Raw genomic sequence first — 23,991 nt, 5'->3', positions numbered from 1 at the left:
GGACGCCATTCCCATGAGAGGATAAAATCGATTCTGAGCAGGAAAGAAAAGTTGAGAATCATAAGAAAAAAACAAAAGGAAAAAAAACTAGTTTGGGGAAGGTAAATGTAAGAGGACAAGATGAAGAGTATCAGTGCTGCAGAGAGCAGGGTAGAGAGTTAAATTAGCTTTGAGAGCTGGTCGTGCTCTCGGCAGCTGACAAACTGTCAAATGGAGCTGAAAAAGGGTTGGGGTCCTGACGCAGTGGCGTCCAAGAGAGGGTACGGCACTCTAGGATCCATGGGTACTGGCTGAGGTGGCAGATCGAGGGAAATGTGGTGGGCTGGGAGAGGTTACAGGAAGAAACATGAAAAAGTCTGCCTTTCCATTTGGATTTTAACTTTATTTATTTTGACTTTAAACATCCAACGGACACTTTTTTATTATTGGAATTATTTATTGACTTATTTATCAATTAAACTGCACTGCACTTTGATTTTGTGTGAAATAAAAGCACAAATCCCTTTTACAAGCTACCCTTGGTTTTTTGAGTCCTCATTGCACTGCCTCGTCCTCAGTACATGATTATTGATGCTTCGGGTTCAAAGGCGTATGTGAGCTGCAGCCCACCCAGACATCATAGGAGCACCAGCCTCATTGAGTTTGCTGTTGTTCTTTCGACCTTTGATATGTCAGTCTCTCAGCATTTGTCTTTCTCTTCTGAACACATTTCATATAGATTTCTGTATTTTTTATGTGCACAGATAGATTAGTTTTCCTGAGGTCACTCATTAACGATTTTCTTTCTACTTTCTTTCATTCTGAGTTCATTACAGCCGCCACTTAATGATGACAACACAGCCCTGAATGATATGCTCCTATTTAAAACACTTTGTCATTTGTACCACATCCTGCGGCCACTTAATTGTCATTTCTATAAGAAGCTCATTAGTAGAAATTAAAGGAGCAAGCTATTAATAACAAATAATTTCATAAATGAACAGAACCTGAATAAAGAGCATGACAGGAATCCTGTGACTTTAGCCATTCTTTTCAGTTGCTGTTATCCACAATATGGCCAGCAGGACAACATCGCTCAGCCTTCTAAATCACATTCTGTGAAGTAAACATGCACTAGGAAGAGCTGATTCATCTATGGGGGCACAGTGGTCCACACTACTGCAAATATCCATCCATCCATCCATTATCCAACCCGCTATATCCTAACTACAGGGTCACGGGGGTCTGCTGGAGCCAATCCCAGCCAACACAGGTCGCAAAGCAGGAAACAAACCCCGGGCAGGGCGCCAGCTCACCACAGCTACTGCAAATGTAACTCTACAGTCTCAGGTTAAAATCCCTGTCTGTGCGGAGTTTACATCTTGTTCTTGTTCTCATCTCTGTCTGCTTGGATGTTTCTATCGATACTCCGATTTTTCTCATACTTCCCAAACGTATGTTACGAGTCAACAGAAACTCTCATAGCTTAAGTAGGTCATAAATAAACAAACATGTCGTCTTTATTATGCAGCTAGCTGTGTTACTTGGCTTCACCCTAAGTCAATGGACCTCAGTTATAGTGCCTGCAGTTAATCAGATGTAGCACGAGTACTTTATAACTAACTTAAGTAACTTTATTGTATACAATATCTGTGTTTTTTGGAGTTTTTTACGAGGGGCTAATAGAATTAGTTCACTGGATCTTCTGCCCACAAGTAAAGCATGCCTGCCATAGATCAATTCCTGCTCTTTTTAGTGACTGACCTTTGGTTCTGTTGATGGTCATTGAAAAACAGAATTTTACATGAAACTGGGTTGTTTTGATTTGCAACAGGTAATTAGTTGGAATAGTGGGAATTTTGGGTATAAATATAATTTCTCATGTAGGATACCCTTTAAAAATGGCAGCTTCAATCAGATTTGAATATAATGCTTAGATCTGTAGTCTTGCACTGTGTAAGAGCTGGCCCGGCCACAGACAGACACGACACCGCAATGTCCAAACACACACACGTTTATTACACTATTTATAATAACTATTTACACGATTGCACTCAGTCTTTGACCCTTCGGGCCGCCTCCACTCCTGTCTTGCAAGCTCCGTCCTCTTCCACCTGACTCCGGCTCCCCGAATGGAGTGAGGCGGCCCCTTTTATAATGCCCCGGACGTGCTCCAGATGCCTGATGACGAATTTCTGGCAGCACTCCCCAGTGTGGTGGAAGTGCTGCCCTTGCACCCTGAAGCACTCCGGGCGTACCCCATCCCTGGTCTGTCAGCACTTCCTGGTGTACCAGAAGCGCTGTCCCCCAGGGATCAAGGACTATCCAGGTGCCCAGGGAAGAGAAGTGCTGCTCTCCCGGTCCCTCCTTCCTCCAGGTGTCCCAACAGGGCAGGGTCCCTGGCTCTCTATCACAACTGTTAAAAAGTTTTGGGGGTTTCAGATGATGCACAATTGAAACACACCTAGTGTATGTAGAGGCGATTCTGAGGACTCGGGGGTCTCAAGGCAAAGAACTCCATGGGGCCCTCCAGCTCACACTCCCCTGAGTTCCGACGTTATTTTAGTGCAAAGTCTAAATTAATAAGATCACAGGGAGAATTAGAAGTACAAATCCTTTATTTGTATTATGGAAAAACAGATTATATAAATACTACACAATAAAGCAACATTTGTATAGAAAAGCAATAATAACAGAATTTTAAAAATCCAAATATGTTAAAAAAAGTAAAATAAATGTAAGTTGCACATGATAATACAAATAAATACAAAGTGTCCATCATAACATTTTAAAAATAAATAAACTACACATAATGGAAATTACAAAAAAAGATACAAGTTTAAAAATCACTGTTTGAGTGCCTGAAACCTAAGGTGTACATGCTGCAGGACACATAATATATATAAACTCGCTCTTGAAAGGCACAGAGCAGATTGAATTTCTGTTTACTGTCGAGGTTACCATTGTTGGTGTGTTTCTGTTGCTTCTGTGCCTTCACAGTTTAGCAGGATCGCTGTGAGACACTCGTGTTGAAGCTTTCACCACTGGCTGGACAATCAACTTCAGGTTGTTGCTTTCTTCTCCTAGTTGGATTTCGGCTTTTTAATGGATTTTAATGTTGTTTTACTGACATATTTGGTTATTTTTACACTCCAGGTAAAGTATCAGCTTTTCCCCTCTGCTGCTGTTCAGAGTGTGTGAGATGCTCGTTCACTTCTAAACCCCTCTAATTAGGTGTATAGATATCCATCCATCCATCCATTATCCAACCCGCAATAACCTAACTACAGGGTCACAGGGGTCTGCTGGAGCCAATCCCAGCCAACACAGGGCGCAAGGCAGGAAACAAACCACAGGCAGGGCGCCAGCCCACCGCAGGGCACACACACCCACACACCAAGGACAATTTAGGATCGCCAATGCACCTAAACTGCATGTCTTTGGATTGTGGGAGGAAACCCACGCAGACACGGGGAGGACATGCAAACTCCACGCAGGGAGGACCCAAGTGCGAGGCAGCAGTGCTACCCACTGCGCCACCGTGCCGCCCAGTGTATAGATAGATAGATAGATAAATAGATAGAGTCACTATATGATAGATAGATAGATAGATAGATAGATAGAATTCTTTATTGTAATTATTCATACACATAGCAAAATTTTTGGTTGGTAAGACTGGGCTTTAAAGCAGAATACTTAAAATACACAATACACTATAAATAATAAAATAAATATAAAAGACAGCAGCAATAAGACATCATCAGGTCCAGACTTTTCCTGAAGTTGTACACCTGCAGAGACCAGTGATCTGTGTGCAGGGGAGCAATACGAGTGTGTGTGTGTTTGATTACAAGGGAAAGAGCGTGTGCAAGTCTACAGGGGGGCAGGTTAGGGGTAGATGTAGACGTATGTGTGGGGCAGATGGACTTCACAGCTCTGGGGAAAAAGCTGTCTTTCAGTCTGCTGGTACGTGTTTTTATGTTTCTGTACCGCTTTCCCAAAGGCAGTGGTTCAAACAGACCATTTCCCGGATGGGTGAGATCCTCAGCTATACATTTGGCCCTCTTCTGCAACCCATCCAGCATATACTGAGTTGAGGTCTAGGAGAGGACTTCCCAGTATCCCTGTGCTGTTCTCACCACCCGTGCCAAGTATCCAGCTTAACATGGCATACTCAATTGAATCAACAATTCTCTGTGACTTACCACTGCCCTTCCCTTGTGTCCATTTTTTTTATGTTTTTTGCTTCCAGACATGTAAATCTTCTTCATGATTTGTGAAAACACCACTGATTACATTTAATGTTACTGAAAAGCAACAGAGATTAGACTCCCATCAGAAAACTGTGCTATTTTACGGTGCCAATGCTATACTTCAAGGGGGTTCCCACAGATTTGTTACTACAAAAAGTACTTCTGTAAAAAGACACCTTTAGGGGCCTCCACACAGTCTGGGGTCCCAGACAACTGCCTGCCTTGCCTGTCCTGTTGCTACACCACTGAATGTAATGAACACCAACTGCATTTAAGACTGAAACCAGGAAGCACTTCTTTAATGAATGATTTGTAGGGATCTGAAACAAAGTATAAAGTTATGTAGTTGAAGCAGAAACCTTCACACTTGTAAGAAGTACCTGGATGAGATATTGGGAAAGCTTAGCTATTAACTTAACAGACAAGCTGGATGGACTGAATGGTCTCCTATCATTTGCCAAATTTCATATGTTGTTGTGATTCAGATTAGCCATTCTGGTTGTATCTGTAAGTAGCCCATTCCATGGTTGTTTTCTGCTTTATAGCCACTGCTGCAGGTACTGGCTCTGGTCACCTTAACTGTGAATTTATTAAGCAGGTTTGAAAATATTCCTTTATGATCTATACTTTTTGGTATAACCTCTAGTGGGCCCAATAGGTGAACATCACAACTAAACAACTACGTTTTTGCTGGGTAACTCTTGAATATCCAGAACTCAGTCTCAAGGATGTATACTCTGTAAACTTATCTTGTGTCTTGTTTTCTCCTGATAGACGGCCTGGAAAAAAAGATATTTCATACTGTTTTGCGACAGTGGCACCTACCATCTGAATTACTACAAGAATGAACATAAAACTGAGCAGCCACAGGGAAGGATTGATTTATCACTGTAAGTACAGATTTGATATAATCCTGAAAATTAAGACTCACAAAGCATAAGAGGCTCAAATATAAAAAATATATTAAGTTCTCTTACTATCTTCTTTTATTTGGTTCCATTTATGCTCAGATAGCTGGTCCTTTCAATTATCGTTTTTACATCTGTCTGTGGGCGCACAACATGGAGTTGGCACCAACACTTCCACATGAGCTTCCATCCATCCATTATCCAACCCGCTATATCCTAACTACATGGTCACAGGGGTCTGCTGGAGCCAGTCCCAGCCAACACAGGGAGCAAGGCAGAAAACAAACCCCAGGCAGGGCACACACACAAAGCACAATTTATCACCAATACACCTAACCTGCATGTCTTTGGACTGTGGGAGGAAACCCAACCAGACACAAGGAAAACATGCAAGCTCCACGCAGGGAGGACCTGGGAAGCGAACCCGGGTCTCCTAACTGCGAGGCAGCAGCGCTACCACTGCACCACCGTGCCACCCTCCACATGAGCAAACATTTTAAAAAAAACAGATTGTATTAGAAGTATTTGTTGAACCTTCACAGGGACAATCCAGACATTCTGAGTACCAACTGATGTCCTGCACTTTCATTGTCTTAGGGTCAGTTTATACTTCACGCTCAGAACGCATACACGCACGCCTGATGGCTGCCACGCGTTCCCAGCATTCAGAAATTAACGCAATGAGTGTGCAAGTTGCACTACCAGCAAAAAGTCAGGGGGCACAGTCGGGATGTGACGTCAGAGTTTCTGTTTTACTATGTACATGTGACAGAAAACCGCTTTGCAGATCCTACATTATCGATGAGCCTGCTTTGATGTTTGATGAATGGTTCAATGTGCTGAAGCAAAATGCTGACATACAAATGAAAAAAAGTGGTGCTTTTATATTCAGGCGTCACATATTCCCCTACGTAATGACACAATACATTTTGTTTTGCACCTTCACAGCAGCATTAGAATGTATGTCAGTATATTTGAGCGACAGAGAACAAAATTAAGGACACGGTGAAAAGGAAATTTTGGCTTTAATCTCAAAATGTCTACTTTTATCTTGTAGTTTATTTTGTCATTAAAGTAGACCATTGTAAACGTCATCTTCAAAACAACCCAGTTGTTAATCGCTACATGCTTCTGGAGCTTCCTCCTGAACTGACAGCGGCAGCAGGCAGAACACATTACATTTATGATATTTATAATATGATAATCCTTAGATTTATACATGACGTCACTTTCATGATGAAATACATTAAAGTATTTATAGTACATTTTACAGATAAATCGTTGAATTCATTTAAATAATGAATACTTTAATAATTACACATTTGGGGCATGGTGGTGGAGTGGTAGCACTGCTGCCTCGCAGTAGGAAGTCATGTCCCTAGTGTTCCCTGCCTGGAGTTTGCATGATTTCCTGGTGGGTTTCCACAGTGTGCTCCAGTTTCCTTCCATGGACATGCAGGTTTGGGGATTCAGTGATGCTAAAATGACGCTAGTGTATGTGTGTGCTTTTACTCACCTTTTATGAGCTGATGTCACATCCAGGGATTGTTTCTGTCTCGTGCCTAATGCTTCCTGGAATGGGTGCGTCCCTGAATTAATGAATGTAATTATTAAGCGTCCATTGTTTTCAAAGATATTGTGGCAAAGTGCCCTCGGAATTTAATGGATGTTTCAGGCAAGCCAAACATTTTCTCACTGTGATGATATCTTGCACTGCCACCTGGTGGAATCTTCCAGATTTATGTAAAGTATGTGCACAAGTATAAACAGTACAATGCTTGCGTAGCAGTAGCGTCTGCTGGAGCATGCGTCACGTCACGTGAAGTATAAACCTGGCCTTAGAATGTACTCACAAGGCATTAATACAACTAAAAATGAAACCGTGCCTCGTAGATAGATAGACAGATAGATAGATAACTGACATATACAGACATGGAGAGCACTATATGATAGATATATAGATAGATAGATAGATACTTTATAGGGGAAATTCACATACTCCAGCAGCAGCATACTGATAAAAACAATATATATTTAAAACAATATTAATTAAAGAGCAATAAAAAAAGTTGTGCAAGTTAAAAAATGCAAGGTGGAGAGTGTGAGGCAGGTATAACAGTCTAAATATGAACATATTGCATGAGGAAGTCGGGAGTGGCAGAGAAGTATGTAAGAGTTGTACAGGATATGTACGAGGAAGGTGTGACAGTGGTGAGGTCTGCAGTAGTAGTGACGTTGCATTCAAGATGGAGGTGGGATTACATCAGGGATTGGCTCTGAGCCTTCTTATTTGCAATGGTGATGGACAGGTTGACAGATGAGATTAGACAGGAGTCCCTATGGACTATGATGTTTGCTGATGACAGTGTGATCTGTAGCAATAATAAGGAGCAGGTTGAGGAGACCCTGGAGAGGTGGAGATATGCTCTAGAGAAGACAGGAATGAAGGTCAGTAGGAACAAGACAGAATACATGTGTGTAAATGAGAGGGAGGTCAGTGGACTGATGAAGATGCAAGGAGTAGAGTTGGTGAAGGTGGATGAGTTTAAATACTTGGGATCAATAGTACAGAGTAATGGGATTGTGGAAGAGAGGTGAAAAAGAGAGATGTTGGCAGGGTGGAATGGGTGGAGAAGAGTGTCAGGAGTGATTTGTGACAGACGGGTATCAGCAAGAGTGAAAGGGAAGGTCTAGTAAGACCAGCTATGTTATATGGGTTGGAGACGGTGGCATTGACCAGAAAGCAGGAGATAGAGCTGGAGGTAGCAGAGTTAAAGATGCTAAGATTTTCATTGGGTGTGACAAGGATGGACAGGATTAGAAATGAGTACATTAGAGGGTCAGCTCAAGTTGGACGGTTTGGAGACAAAGTCAGAGAGGCGAGATTGCACTGGTTTGGACATGTGCAGAGGAGAGATGCTGGGTATATTGGGTGAAGGATGCTAAGGATAGAGCTGCCAGGGAAGAGGAAAAGAGGAAGGCCTAAGAGAAGGTTTATGGATGTGGTGAGAGGTGATGGGTGTAACAGAGCCAAATGCAGAGGACAGAAAGATATGAAAGAAGATGATCCGCTGTGGCAACCCCTAATGGGAGCAGCAGAAAGAGGAAGAAGAAGATTATAAGAAAAGCAAACAATCACCGCCCCAGAAATGTCTAAAACAATAAACACGCACAAGCCTCTCAGCATTCTTACCAAACACACAGTTAAGCAAGCCCCTTTTCCTTATAGTGGGGTGGCCAGCCCCACCCAACAAACTTGCACGCATTAAGATAGATAGGGAGAACCTAACCACAGGGTTAAATTTGGTGTTTTAGTGAAGCTCTTTAAATAAATAAATACAATAAACACACCCAAATGACTATAAAGGAATACAATTTAAAAAGAAAGAAAACCTCTACTTTGGCAGTCCCAATGAGGCATTATGTAGGAGTATTGCTGTTGGTATAAAGGTCCTCAGTGTTAGTGTGTCAGAGAAAGGATTTATAGGATTATTTATAATGGAACTCAGTTTTGTTTTCATTTTCTCCTTTGCTACAACCTCCAAGGGGCTCATAATGTGTCCCATAACCTTTTATTTAACTTGTGAATTCGGTGGGCCTCACTTGATGTTACCAGCCCAGCACTCCATAATGTAGAAAATCAATTTAGAAATTGTGAAGGATGTCACTTGCCACATTAAAGTAACTTAGTCTACTAAAGAGAAAGGGCCTGCTGTGCCCTTTTTTATACAGTTTCTATGTGTTTCAAGACCATTTCAGCCTGTCATGAAAGTGGACCCCTGAGTACTTGTAGGAGCGTACCACCTCTACATCCACTCCCTGAATAGTGGCCACACATAGAGGCTATGTGGTGCTGAGAAGGTCGTGTTAAGTTTCAGACAGTTCTTTCTGCACCAAGAAACAAAGTACAGTGATCCCTCCTCGATCGCGGGGGTTGCGTTCCAGAACCCCCCGCGAAAGGTGAAAATCCGCAAAGTAAAAACCATACGTTTATATTGTTATTTTTATATTGTCACGCTTAGGTCGCTGAAAAACAGGAGGTTGTAGAGACAGGGACTTTAAAACACTGCAAACAAACATTTGTTTCTTTTTCAAAAGTTTAAACTCTGCTCCATGACAAGACAGAGATGACAGTTCCGTCTCACAATTAAAAGAATGCAAACATATCTTCCTCTTCAAAGGAGTGCGTGTCAGGAGCAGAGAATGTCAGAGAGAGAGAGAGAAAAGTAAACAATCAAAAATCAATATGTGCTGTTGGGCTTTTACGTATGCGAAGCACCGTGCGACAAAGCAGCCGCAAGGAAGGGAGCAATGTGAAGGTAGTCTTTCAGCATTTTTGAGGAGCGTCCGTATCCTTTAGGCCAGAGTGCGAACATCCCCTCTGCTCACACCCCCTCCGTCAGGAGCAGAGAATGTCAGAGAGAGAGAGAGAGAGAGAAAAGCAAACAATCAAAAATCAATAGGTGCTGTTAGGGATTTTAAGTATGCGAAGCAGCATGCGGGAAGCAAATTGTATATCATTGAAGAGTTTTATTTAATACATAATATGTGCTCTGACTGGGAAGCTTCTCAGCCATCCACCAATAGCGTCCCTTGTATGAAATCAACTGGGCAAACCAACAGAGGAAGCATGTACCATAAATTAAAAGACCCATTGTCCACAGAAATCCGCAAACCAGCAAAAAATCCATAATATATTGCAATATGCTTACATATAAAATCCGCGATGGAGTGAAGCCGTGAAAGTCGAAGCATGATATAGCAAAGGATCACTGTATTCCATTTGAGTCCTATACTCTGTCTCATTCCCTATATAAATACACACCATAAGTGCAGGATGCAAAGTGAAGAGAAAAGGAGACAGGAATTTTCCTTGTGGTGCCGCATTGTTGCTCACATCCACATCAGAGGTACTGTCCTTGAGTCTCTTAAACTGCAGTCTGCCTGAGAGTCCATTATCCAGGACACCACAGGCTCATCCACCTGCATATCTCTGAGTTTACCACTAAATAGGGATGTCGGGATGGCGTTGAAGGCACTGGAGAAATCAAAAAGACATAATCATCACAGTGCTGCCAGCTTTTTCCAAGTGAGAAAAAATCTGGTGCATCCTGTACACCAATCTTTGTCCGATAGGAAAACTGCACTTCTTCCTTACAGTACTTGCCCGTCTACCTCCTACCACTTGAACTCTTGTCCAGCTTACCTCTCTAGTCCAATTTCAGCACTGTCTGGCCAGAATGTTGATTTTAGCCCCAGTCAGGGCACATTTAGTTACCCATACCCATTAACACTTCCAGGGTCTGTATGCAGGCTTGAGTCTCAACACTCACAATAAAATGTAGCAGAGAATCGTGCACGCTGTTAATAGGCTGCCCTATTGCCAACTATTGGAACTGGGAGCCTTTGTTAAATTAATTAAACATTAGAACAATCCAGATGAGAACAGGCCATTCAGCCCAACAAAGTTCGCTAGTCCTATCCACTTAAGTCTTCTAAAATAACATCAAGTTTTGAAAGTCCCTGAGGTGTCACCTCTTGCACGCCTACACTTGGGTTCCAATCTGGGTGGTTCTTTGTGTGGTGGGTGCAGCAGCACAGTGTAATCAGCACATGCTCCCTACCTCCCCCCCTTCTCCTTTTCCTCCTCCTGAAGTCTTACTGTCTACCACACTATTTAGTAGCTTATTCCATGTGTTTATGGTTCTTCACTTGAAGAAAAACTTCCTAATGTTTGGCCGAAATTTCCCCTTAACAAGTTTCTAACTGTGTCCCTATTTTCTTGATGAACTCATTTTAAAATAACAGTGTCGATCAACTGTACTGATTTTAAACACTTCAATCATGTCACCCCTTAATCATCTTTTGCTTAAACTAAAAAGGTTCAACTATTTTAATCATTATTTATACCTCACCCCCTGTATCCCTGGAATCAACCTAGTCGCCGCTCTTCTCTGGACTTTCTTCTAGTGCTGCTATGTATTGTTTGTAAAATGGAGACCAAAACTGCACACAGTACTCCAGATGAGGCCTCACCAGTGTGTTACAACACTTCAGCATAACCTCCTTGCACTTGAACTCTACACATCAGAGTGTTATGTAACCTAACATTCTGTCCGGAGGTTGATAGTGTTGAGTCCACTACGACTACTAAATCCTTCTCATAACATGTACTTTTGATTTTCAGACCTCCCACTGCATATTCAAACCTAACCTTTTTACTTCCTACATGTAATACTTTACTGACATTAAATTTCATCTGCCACAAATCTGTATGCTGTCCAAGTCCCTCTGTAAGCATTCAGTGGATTCCTGATTATCTGACAATCCGTCTATCTTGGTATCATCTGCAAACTTAACCAGCTTGTTACTTACATATATTATATATTCCTATATAAATCATCTCTCTATATATAAAAAAAATCCTGGAATGTAAAAGCAAGGTGGCGATACGTAATCTTTACGGAAGTTCTCGAAAGACAATTTAAAGACTTGCGAGACAAAAAAGACTGGCCACGGAGCATCTCGCAGGGACCATAAACATGAGACTTGGTGCCAAGAGATTGTCCCAGGGCAGTCTCGCGGGGACATGGAACATAAGATTCTTGCAAGACACGCCCTTCTTATCAAATAAGAGCACAGACAGCCAGAAAAACATTCAGTCATGTAAAGTCACGTGGCACACACAGATCCTGTGCTCTCAGCAAAGAAGAAAGAGCAGCGCGGAGAAAAGAGACCCAAGGCGTGATACCTATGCAGAGAAAGGTACAGAATATGAAAGCAGTAACAGTCGAAAGTATTGTAGCATCCCAGCCAAGCTGAAGCCTTTGTTGTTTTAAGTGACTGTTAGGTCCGATCGAGGAAGGGCAGAGTGCAGCACAGAAGACTGATAGCTCGGTGCTGATTGATGCGGCAAGGGGGAGGCGAGACCCGTGGGAGGAGGGGTTGGAGAGGGTGCTAGAAAGTTGTGTTTGAGGTTACGCAGTCGGCGATTGTTAAAGTAGAACTTTTGTGACACTTTATTATGTCAGTTGCTACAGTATCAAAAAAAAGAGAGCACAGATCACATTACCGCAGAACAAACGGAAATTAGTTTAAGTCAAACAATTTCAAAAACGGGGTTTAACTCACATGGATTTATTGGTTACTTTGCAAGAAAATTATTAACTGCTGATGATGTGGATCGTTTTGTCTGTGCTGAAATTCCAAACTGAGAATCCTATCCTAAATTATGGTACAAAGTCATTAAACACAAGTCTCACAGACCTCATTTAAAAGATTCAGCATATTGGGACATGAAAGATTCCAAATATTGTTTTTACAGAAGTTCTGAAATAAAAGTGAAACTAATGAAATAGCAACAATTCAAAGAAAAAAAAATATTACAAGTGTGTATCTGGAAAACCAAACACGGGGGTTGGCGAGCAGAGGGCGAAGCCCCCTAGTTTATATCTATTAAAAATAGAAACGGCCTTAGCAACGAACCTGGCGGAACACCACTCTTAACATCACTCAATTCTGATAAGGTATCTCCAGCATAACCATAAATGATCCCCATTGCCTTATTCCTATGTGTACACCCCTGGAGTCTTTAGTTCTCAATAACCATATGTTTTGCAGTGTCCTGGTGGTATACAATGTATGTTTCTGATCCTTACCAGCCATCCCTTCACAGCTCCTAATAAAGCACTTTCTACTATTTTGACTATGAAACTCAGGTTTTGGCACTTTATAATTGTATCATGTTGTATTTTCGGAGTATCCTTTTATAATTTCTTTTTTTGTTGTCAAACAGCATTACTGTTCTCAGTCAACATCCTGAATGTCATAAGAAATGGAGTCTACTTAAAAACATGTTCAACTGTCATCTGGATTTGGTGCTTTTAATCATAACCAAAGAAAGAGACTATTTTCTCATCGGTGAAAGCAAGTATGTTTCTTGTAAGACAATATAGAAAGTATAAAATGTGTGGTCTGCATTGTCCATATTATCCAATTTACTACAAAACTAGAATTATGTACTAATGGTATTATCACCTGTGCAGAGTACAGTGAGTACAGTGAAATTCTTACTGGCGCATGCAGTTTTGAAAGTACTTGTGACGCAGTTGCTCTGATGTTGGTGAACTACTGAGTCTCCTTTAATACAGCGTTGTAGCTAGAAAAAGGGCACATTTCAGAACACTGAAATATTTCTAATATTGTAAAAAATTATATAATGTTTCCTTATGTTGATTTACTAATTAATTCATTGATAAATAGTCCATTGATTTATTAATACATTTATTTTCTGAACTAAACAGGCAAAATTAAGATTTTGGAAAGCTAGCCTTTCTTGGAAGTATTTGGTGCAATGTAGTAAAAAAAACAGTCATGTCCCAAACAATCCCAGGGTATACTTCACCTGCCTGTGTTCTCAATTTTTTTATTTTTAATAAAATTGCAAAAATCTCAAGTAACCTTTTTTCACGTTGTCATTATGGGGTATTGTGCGTAGAATTCTGAGGGAAAAAATTAATTTAATCCATTTTGGAGTAAGGCTGTAACATAACAAAATGTGGAAAAAGTGATGCGCTGTGAATACTTTCCGGATGCACTGTAGGTTAGGAGACAGGCTGGCATATAGCAAAGCCCGGGAAAGAACTAAAAAAAAGGAATAAACCTGGCAAAATACAGATACAAATAATGTATCGAGGAGTATTTTGATAACAATGACCCACAGAACAGTGGAGAGGCTTAAAGACCATAATAGATTATAAGCACAGCAATCAGCAGGTCAGCTATGACCCTAGTCTCCCTGACACCTTGACCAGTTTCTTTGCACGCTTTGATGCATGTAGCAGCAGGGAGACTGTACATCTCACTTGGCTGGAGGAGCAGCATCAGTCTATAGTCCTGCAACTACACCAAGTGAGGTCCACCCTGAGGAGGATCAACACCAAGAAAGCTTCAAGACCAGACAGGGTGTCGGGTAAGACATTAAAAATATGTGCTGATCAATTGGCAGGATTCTTTCTGGACATTTTCAACCTTTCTCTACAACTTGCAGTGGTCCCTGTCTGCCTCAAAACCTCCATTGTTGTGCCAGTGCCTAAAAAATCAGCGGTCACCTGCCTTAATGATTACCGCCCTGTGGCTCTGAACCCAGTAATAATGAAGTGCTTTGAGAGAATCCTCCTAAAGTACATCAAGGATGCCATCCCTGCTGGTTTTGACAACCATCAGTTCGCCAACAGGAGGAGCAGATTGACAGAGGATGCCATCTCAATAGTACTTCACACAGCCCTAAATCATCTGCAGTGCCCTAACACTTATGTTAGGATGCTATTCATCGATTTAGTTCAGCGTTTAACACTGTAATCCCAGACAAGCTGGTACAAAAGCTTCATAATCTGGATCTGCCCACATCGTTGTCTATGTGGATCAGGGACCAACAGGCCACCAACAGGCCTCAGGTGGCTAGAATTGGAGATCGTACATCAGCCACACTGGTTCTGAACACAGGCATGCCATATGGTTGTGTGCTCAGCCAAGCACTCATCACATTATTTACGCACGATTGCTCTGCCATCCATGTCACAAATATGGTTGTGAAGTTTGCGGATGATGCGACCGTGGTGGGTCTCATAGACAATGATGGGACTCACTACAGAGAGGAGATCCAACACCTAGCACTATGGTTCTCAGCCAACAACCTTATCTTGAACATCAGCAAGACCAAAGAGCTCATTGTGGACTATAGGAGGTCCAGAAGAACAGAATATGCTCCTATATTCATACATGAGGAGGCTTTAATGTGTGTGGACAATATCAAGTTCTTGGGTATCCACATCACATTGGATCTGACCACATCTCACCTGGTAAAGAAGGCCCAAGAAAGACTCTTCTTCACGAAGATGAGATGTGCTAGATTCTCCTCTCAGCTGCTCACAAACATCTACAGATCCGCTATAGAAATCATTCTCTGTCACAGTACAGGAAGGACTTGGTACGGGTGGTGAGAACAGCACAGGGGATCATGGGAAGTCCTCTCCTAGACCTCGACTCTGTACATGCTGTGTGGTATATGGCCGGCCAGTCATCCCGGCCAGTACTCCCATGCCGCCAGATGGAGCCCTCCCTGCGGCGTAGAGATGCCCCGAATTCCAGCAGGGCATCATGGACATTGGACTTTTCCTTCACAGCCCTGCTGGATACCCTAGGGGCCACCAGAGGACGCTGCAGGGAGGCTCAAGGATTGTTTTCAATACAGCCGACAGCCGATTGTTTTCAATACAAGGGACAGAAGAAACAACGTACTTCCGAGTTTTCACCTGACCTGGAAGTGCTGGATAATCACATGGACTGAGGGATCAGAAGCACTTCTGGGTCAAGGACTATAAAGGACTGTGGGAGATCTCAGATGGATGAGCTGAATTGGGAGGAAGGGAACAATGCGTCTGGGAGAGGAGGATTTGATTATTGATTATTGTATTGTGTAGATTTATGAGTATAGTGGAGTGGAGGGTGCTTTGTGCACATTATTGTACAAATAAATTTAATATTTGGACTTTTACCTGGTGCTTGGCATCTGATCTGAGGGTTCAAGGGGACGACAGCACCCCCTATCTGTCACAACTGGAAGGGTGCAGAAGAGGGAAGAGGGCCAAATGAATAGCTGCGGATCTCACCCATCCGGGAAATGGTCTGTTTGTACCACTGCCTTCGGGAAAGCGGTACAGAAACATAAAAACACGTACCAGCAGACTGAAAAACGTCTTTTTCCCCAGAGCTGTTAAGTCCATCTGCCCCTGGTGATACACACACATAAATCTATGTCTACCCCTAACCTGCCCCCCCCCGTAGACATGCACACGCACTTTCCCTCATAATCAAACACACACACTCGTATTCCTCCCCTGCAGACCCACGCACACAGATCATTGGTCTCTGCAGGCGTACAACCTCAGGAAAAGTCTGGACCTGATGATGTTTTATTGCTGCTGTCTTTTATACTTATTATGTTTATTTTATTATTTATAGTGTACTGTGTATTTTAAGTATTCTGCCTTGAAGCCGAGTCCTACCAATGAAAAATTTTGTTATGTGTATGCATAATGACAATAAAGAATTCTATCTATCTATTTCTGCTAGTACTTTATTACTGCGAAAGCCAAACAAATTGGTTAGACCAAAGGCAGGTTTATGCATATACTGGGCAAAGAGATACAGTAACTGTTATAGAGTGAAACTATAGCGTAATAAAATTAATATGGTATCACACACTGAAGCCTACATCATAGGTCTCAATGCAGCTGATGAGGTAAGCAAAGCATGGAAGGGTAAAAAGAGAACATCATCAGTAACAGCTTTTCAGCGCTCCCTTTGAGAGTGTAGGAAGAGAGGCTGATGGAATAATGACGTCACTTATGCCCAAATAGCAGAACGTCTGCCCTTACCAGTTGTCCTGTTTCAGCCTGCATTTCCCCCCTGGCTGGTGTTCACTGTTGTGTTTTGTGTCTGTATTGTTTAATTTTGTATTATTTATTGGTATTAATGTTTCTTTTGTTTATAATGTACCTTTTTGTGTGTGTGTTGGTAAAGGGGCGTGGCCTAGGTAATGTCCCTTGTGTTTTGTAGGTGACTCCCCATGGGGTGGGGCCACCTGCTAAACACTGCTAGGAATGGTCCTACACCCATTTTAAGGGAGGACCTCCCATGATTTCTGGTGGTTCATTGAACACGTTGGAGTGGAGTGTTATTGTGCTTTTTTTCTATTGTATTACCGGATTTTTTAACCTGTGGTTTGTTTGTGACTTCATTTTTGGATTTCGTGTTGGGCCTGTGTTTTTTTGATATGTTTGAACCTCTGCTCTGTTTTCAACATTGATTTTCAATTCTGTGTTGGGACTTTGTTTGCTGTGTATTACCTTGGCTTTCAGGCAATTCCGTTGTGCTTTTTGAAGCTTTGGGGCTTGCAAAGCCTTTTTGCTAAAATAAAGCATTTAAAGATTTGTCTCGGCCCTTTGGGTATCTAACCACCCCCCATCTAGTGTGCAACTTTAGAAAGTGTTTTTGGTACCTGTATCTTTGGGACTCCCCAGATCTTTTACAGTTGTCCCCTTAGGATTTAAGCAGCCCAAAGTCCAGAAGTTGCTGTTAATTTGGAATCCAGCTTCTTAAGTGGATGTGACCTCAGTTGAAGAAGCTGTTTTATTTGTATGATGCACAGTCCAAAACGTTCTTTTACAAACGTTGAGTTGAATTTGGAAGCAACAAAATTAGTCATTAAACAGGGTTCAGGGTGGGCCACAATACTTCTTAAGGCTATGTCTCGTTCCTTCCACAATTTATAGCATGGATTTATAGCATGATAACAGCAATTTGTAGCATCAAATCAGAGAGGGTTATGTCTTTGAATCGTTGTAAACATGCTGAATATTTTAAGATGTTGGAAAATCTGAGCACATTAGGTGGTGTTGCTGAGATCTCTGCAGAATCTCAACAAGAGACACATGTTATAATACAAGAATATTTTCTCTCAGGAGTTAAAAGGCTGAGGAGCAGGAGACAAAGAAAATGTCTCCATTCTATTCCTTTCAGATCTCATTGATGTGTAGGAGAAACCAAAAAGATATTGTCAAAGTCAGATCACAAAGCCAGTTCAGGATGAGAATACTTTTATTTCTCATCACGTGGTCTCGTGGTCTGGAACCCCTACAGATTTTATTTTTTTTCTCCAGCTTTTGGAGTTTTTTGTTTTTTCTGTCCACCCTGGCCTTCGGACCTTACTTATTCTATGTTAATTAATGTTGACTTATGTTTATTTTTTATTGTGTCTTCTGTTTTTCTATTCATTTTGTAAAGCACTTTGAGCTACATTTTTTGTATGAATATGTGCTATATAAATAAATGTTGATTGATTGATTGATTGATTATTTGACACATACATGGAGCCACTCAGTACGTGGAAAAATATGACTGACTTACAGATTGGCAACACTTCTTAAATACACTTTTCATTACTTAAGTGCGTGATTAGTTTCATTTCTCATGCCCTTGCTAGTTACTGATAAACAGGGCCCATGGAGTCAGGATTCTGCTACACGAGATTATACTGGTTCTCTTATCAATACTTGTCCATGTGCTAAAGCAGCAGCGGGACTGGGGCACAGATCAACAGTCCTTAATTAAAATGGTTTCTAAGAGTACTACAGGTTAAAGCTAATCAGTTAACAAGGACAGAAGTCATTCAATATAATCAATATATAATCAATTTGTGAACATCATATTTACCAGTAAAAATGAACACTCACAATGTGAAGGAGATCTCTTTTCTGATTTTTCATTCCTGTGGGCAGTACAACAATTTCATAAGCGACTCCTACACAATGTCATGTATCACACCGCTTTTGTCAGGCAATGGGCATCTGTTAGGAAATCGGGCACAAAATACCAGAAAATTTGGCAAAGCCTTCAAAATTGTAAGCAATCAGCAAAAATTGGTACACCTGTAAGAACTGTTTGCATCAACTTTCAAGGGTTTATTAATTACTTTATTAATTACTATTAGTGCAAGTTGTTAACCCACTATTTGTTCCTTGAAAAAAATGTCTTTTTGTATAACTCTGAAAATTACTTTATTTTCAAATTTTTGGTTAACTTAACGTTTTTTTAAACTTCAAGCAGGTTACTGCTTACCTTTATCGTATTTCAGATTATTTACAAATGGAAAAATGGGGGTGTTCTTAACGTTTTGACCATATATGTTATGATTTGGAATTCCACACATTGCTAATGACGCAGAGATAATCAGAAAACCCACACAAAAAACCATATTCACTATAAACTCCTTCACACTAGAATTTACCACTGCTGACTCCTTTCCTCTGGGCTACTTATCAAGCCAGAGGGAGGAGCCAGCAGCAGTGATGACAGGGAGACCCCACCTCCTAGGGGCTCCACCCAAAAAGAACAAAGAACTGAATTACATTTAAAAGCACAATGCACAATTACATTAAATATAAAAGAAACAGAAATAATTTATAGATATGAGAAATAACACCAAAAATAACACAATCTCAACAATATACAATATATAGAGTTATTCCTACTATGACTTGGAAAAACCAATACAACTTGAAATGTACTGAAATATTGATAATTATTGTAAAGTTATACCATTCGATTATAACTATTTTTTGCTGCTGGAATAGGCTTCATGTTCCCATGACCATGTGCTAGAAACACTGTGCATAAAATGCATGGAATGGGGGGATGTAATATTCATGTTTTTACTGTTTTATTAGTTTTTATGTTAATACAATTCACATAAAGTTTTTGTGTGTTTTAGGGAATGTGTGGACCACTGGTATAATGTCATGTATTCTGTTCTACTATGTGAATTCCCATCTTCTTTTCATGGATCAGGGGTAAGGATTTAATAACATAATCTTCTTTGTTTGTTTTTATCAGATATTCTTAAGTTTTATGTTTTAATTTAGTATGTAATATTAAACGGCTCTTTTTATGTGTAACACGCTTTAGGGGAGGCATCTACAATACAGCAGGATTTGGACCATTAAGTTAAGACAATTTCAGATGCCATTAGCCTAACCATTTCTTCACATGATTATTGATTGTTTTCCAGGAAGTAAAGATTCAAATTCTGTTTATTTACACTATATGCTTAGAAAAAATTATAACGGAAATTTTGCTTTACAAATTTAATGAAACTACCTACCATTAATATATAATATTTTTACAAGTGAAGCAGCACTGCATACACAGTTTTGGCCTTTGCTTTTGTTTTGTCAATGCTTCATTTTCCTCCGTTTCTTTGTCTTTCTGCTATCTATTCTAGCACAACACATGCAGTAATTTATCATTAATTCACTAGTGGGAACTAAACCTTTAGATCCAGTCAGGTCAGGTTGGGGAGCATGTGCTGGAACAGCATGTTGCTGCACCCACCACAATAACGAAACAGCTCAGAATCCCTATTGGCAGCCCCTCAGGCAAACACACGGGCCAGTCCCACTCTCCAGAAATGAGCATATATCTGATGCAGCCAGGTGTTACATGGACACTCCCCCTGGTCTAGTCCAGCTGCTCAGGATCCTACGTGCTGGATAACCTTCGGGGAATCGCGCCACATGGCCATAGTGCTGTAACTGACGCTTCCTCACAATGCAGGTAATGTACCTCGTTTGGGACTCTGTGACCAACCGCTCGTTCAACACAAAGTCAAACAAGCAGCACCCAAGGATTCTCGGAAGAGACATGATAATGAAGGAGTCAAGTCTTTGTCTCAGGTCACTGGATAGCATCCATGTCTCGTAACCATATAGCAAAACAGGAAACACAAGGGGCCTCATGCATAACGCCATGCGTAGAATTCACTCTGTAACATGATGTAAGCACAAAAGCAGAAATGTACTTACGCACAGAAAAATCCAGATGCAGGAAACTGTGCGTATGCAAACTTCCATGTTCTTCCGCTACATAAATCTTGACCAGCATGAAAAGTAGCGCACATGCATGCGCATGCTATCCCGCCCCAACTCCTCGCAGAATTATGCCTCTTTGGATATGCAAATCAATATAAATAGCCCTTAAGTTCAGCCTTCTGTGAAAAGACAATGGGAAAAGTACGGGGGAAAATATAAGAATTTCAGCAAATACCAAGTGGAGGGAAAGGAAAAACTTACTATTTGTTGGTTTAAACAGTGGTAAAGAAGTTGATCGAGTGACAGAGTGTCGGAGAAACTCGAAATCTCAAGTTCACAAAGTCGCACAGTGCCTGAAATAAAAAAGTTGTCACATATCAAAGTCGCCGTGAAAAGGCGAGTCATAGCCCACCGTCTGAGTGTCATATGAAAGCTTATTAGGGTACAGACAAAAAAAAAATAGGCACACAGTGTGAAAAAAGCACAAAATGTCAACTTTAATCTCAAAATTTCCACTTTAATCACATAGTTTATTTTGTCATTAAAGCAGAACATCATAAACTTCATCTTAAAATTGTTTAATTGACTAGTTTCTTAATCCCATCGTAACTAAAGTAGCACATTAAATGCTTTGTTTTGTATTTGATCTTCTATGTGCTCTATGTATGTTAATCACTACATGCTTACTGGCTTTCTCTTTCTCCGACTGGACACAGAATCCATTACATTCGTGATATTACAGCTCTCTGAATAATTAAAATACTGAGATGTATACGTGATGTCATTTTCATGATGATAGGAGTTAAAGCACGTTATTAAACATGGGAGCACGGTGGCGCAGTGATTGTGCGCTACCTTCGATGAAATTATTGCAGCAGTACTGTCTCAAGTACTAACCTCCAATTCCTGTCCTTACTATTCTTTTTCCAAATACCCACTCGCCACACAATCAGCTCTGTAATAGACGTTAAGCCATCTGTAAGCTTACAACGACGATTCTTCAAAACTTTTAAGGAACATTAAAATATCTTTGTAGTACGTGTTTAATTATTCCATCCATCTATCCATCTAGGGTCGTGCCAGCCCAACAAGAATACAACACGAGGTAGGATCAATGTGTGAACTGCTAGCGCTGCGGCACCGTGTCCTCACATGTTTAATTATTAACAATATAGATTATTTAAATGAAGTTAAAGTTTTATCTGTATAGTATAATAAACATATTTTGCTGCATTTCATCTTAAAAATGATATTGTCATTATATGTAACTACACGCTTTATAAAGTGGCGCAGGTTGTGCAATATTATAACTGTAGTGCAAGTTTACAGTGAGGTGATTTTACTTATCAGTACAAACAGTTCTACAAGGAGCACATGATGGACTGATTGATTGTTTAAAGTTCTTGGGATGAAACTGATGAAAAGATGATCTGCTGTGGCAACCCTTAACAGGAGCAGCTGAAATGAAGAAAAAGAAAGTGCAGTGACAGTAACAACGCTAAAGCAGTTATGGTATTTGGAATACTATGGATATTCCCTGGGCCGTTATATTGTTACAAGTTAATTACAATCAGATGCATTACACTAATAAACAATATGCAGTTAGTTTCAGTGTATTTATAAAGCTGCATCAGGAATGTGGATCTAAGAAAAAAAGGGTAAGCACACAGGAACAGTAGCACTGCTTTGATGCTGGGTGCCGCCAGTCTGCAAAAATAAGCACAGAACTTGCGTACGACAGGGTATGAGGTACCGTGGAAATGTGTGTGGCTTTACGGCAAGTTTAGGTTTTATACATCGCGATTTGAATGTGCAAGCATTCTTGCGCAACATTTCTGTGTGTACACACCATTTATACATGAGGCCCCAGGACTCTAAAGACTTGGATATTTGTCATTTTGCAAACATATCAGGAGTGCCACACACCCCTTTCCAGCAACCTCCTGACACTCTCCCAATCCGTCTACTGACTTCATAGAAAGAGTCACCAGAGACTTGAATGTCACTGCTGAGGTAAGTAAACCTCTCGACAACGTCAACACTCTCTCCGCAAACAGACACACTACTGATGGCCATGCCCAAGAGACCATTAAAGGCCTGAATCTTGGTTTTTATCCAGGACACTCACAAGCCCAGACACTCAGATTCCTCATTCCATCTCTCAAGAGCCCCGATCAGAACCTCCATTGATTTCTCGAAGATCACAGCATCAACAGCAAAGTCAAGATCAGTGTTCTTTCTTCACCAATTGATGCCCCATAGCCGTTGGATCCCACAACCTTGCCCAACACCCAGTCCATGCAAACATTGAACAGAGTAGGAGCAAGAATACACCCCTGACGAACCCCCGAATCAACTGGGAAAAATGCAGAGGTTCTGCCCCAACTGACAGTACCAGTGTAGAGGCCGGCCATGATATCCAGCAACTTCAGGGAGATCCCACAAAGTCTCAGGAAGTTCCACAGGGCAGCTTGATCAACTGAGTTGAATGCTTTATGAAAATCAACAAAGGCTGCAAAGAAACTCTGGTGATACTCATGTTTGCGTTCAATGAGAATCTTCAGTGTCAGGATGCAGTAGATTTTTTTTTTTCTCCAGCATCTCATTAGCTGGAGTTTTAATTTTATTTTTTTGTCATATTTGGACATCTCACCATAGCATCATCTTATAGTTTTAATCACGAGAATTTTAAAAATAAATCCAGAATTAAGAATTCTACTCTATTACTTGTATATTAAAATGAGCAGTGATTTTTTTCTTATTTGCTATTTTAATATTACATATTTAATATTTTTGGCAATTTATTTATTCACTTATATACTTATTTATTTCTAATTTGATTTTTGCTCTTCTTGTCATTTAGCTTCTTGTAAAACACTTTGAGCTACATGTCTTTTATGGAAATATGCGATAGAAATAAATGGGGTTACCATATTTACGTGTGTACCACACACACATTTATTCCTGAAAATTAGCATTAGAAAATCAGGTGCGCGTCATACATGAGGAATATGGTAGGGTAGGGTTTTCTTTGTTTTTGAATCAGTTTGGCGTCGTCATTCAGCATGTATAGTAGCAAGCATTTACGCACCTTCACGGCGGGAGAATAACTAAAAGTGATTTTGGAAGCAGAGAAGATAGGATATTGTGCAGCAGGTCACAAGTACGGTGTTCCAGAGTCATGTGTTCGAGACTGGCAACGGAAAAAAGAAAAACTTTCATCATGCAACATAAACAGACGGGCATTTCGCGGAAAACGTGCCCAGTTCCCACAAGTTGAAGTTGCACTCGCTGATTACATTCAAGACAGGTGTCAGCTTGGATATGCAGTGTCCACGGAAATGATTCAGATGAAAGCTCGTGATATAGCGAAAGAACATGGAATACCCATCACTCAGTTCAAAGCAAGCCGCAGATGGGTTA

The 23,991-nt window shown here is 40.8% G+C and overlaps 1 protein-coding gene across 3 annotated transcripts in view; it reads left to right on the top strand.

The window, feature by feature from the left end:
- Positions 1–11,866: 11,866 nt before the first annotated feature.
- plekhs1.2 (pleckstrin homology domain containing S1, tandem duplicate 2) overlaps positions 11,867–23,991 on the top strand; it is a 69,782-nt gene continuing 57,657 nt past the window's right edge. For 2 of the 3 annotated variants that reach the window (XM_039742367.1, XM_039742357.1), the window contains exons 1-3: positions 11,867–11,905; positions 12,936–13,070; positions 19,473–19,551. In XM_039742367.1, the coding sequence (XP_039598301.1) occupies positions 12,994–13,070; positions 19,473–19,551 (156 nt within the window). In that variant the 5' untranslated portion in view covers positions 11,867–11,905; positions 12,936–12,993. Of the gene's footprint in view, positions 11,906–12,935; positions 13,082–19,472; positions 19,552–23,991 lie in introns of those variants that run through there. The other variant, XM_039742370.1, reaches the window with a different exon arrangement.

The sequence above is a fragment of the Polypterus senegalus genome, chromosome 1, assembly GCF_016835505.1.
Source record: "Polypterus senegalus isolate Bchr_013 chromosome 1, ASM1683550v1, whole genome shotgun sequence".
Lineage (NCBI taxonomy): Eukaryota > Metazoa > Chordata > Cladistia > Polypteriformes > Polypteridae > Polypterus > Polypterus senegalus.
Note: the sequence above shows the minus strand (reverse complement) of the source record. Positions and strands in the feature narration are given on the sequence as shown.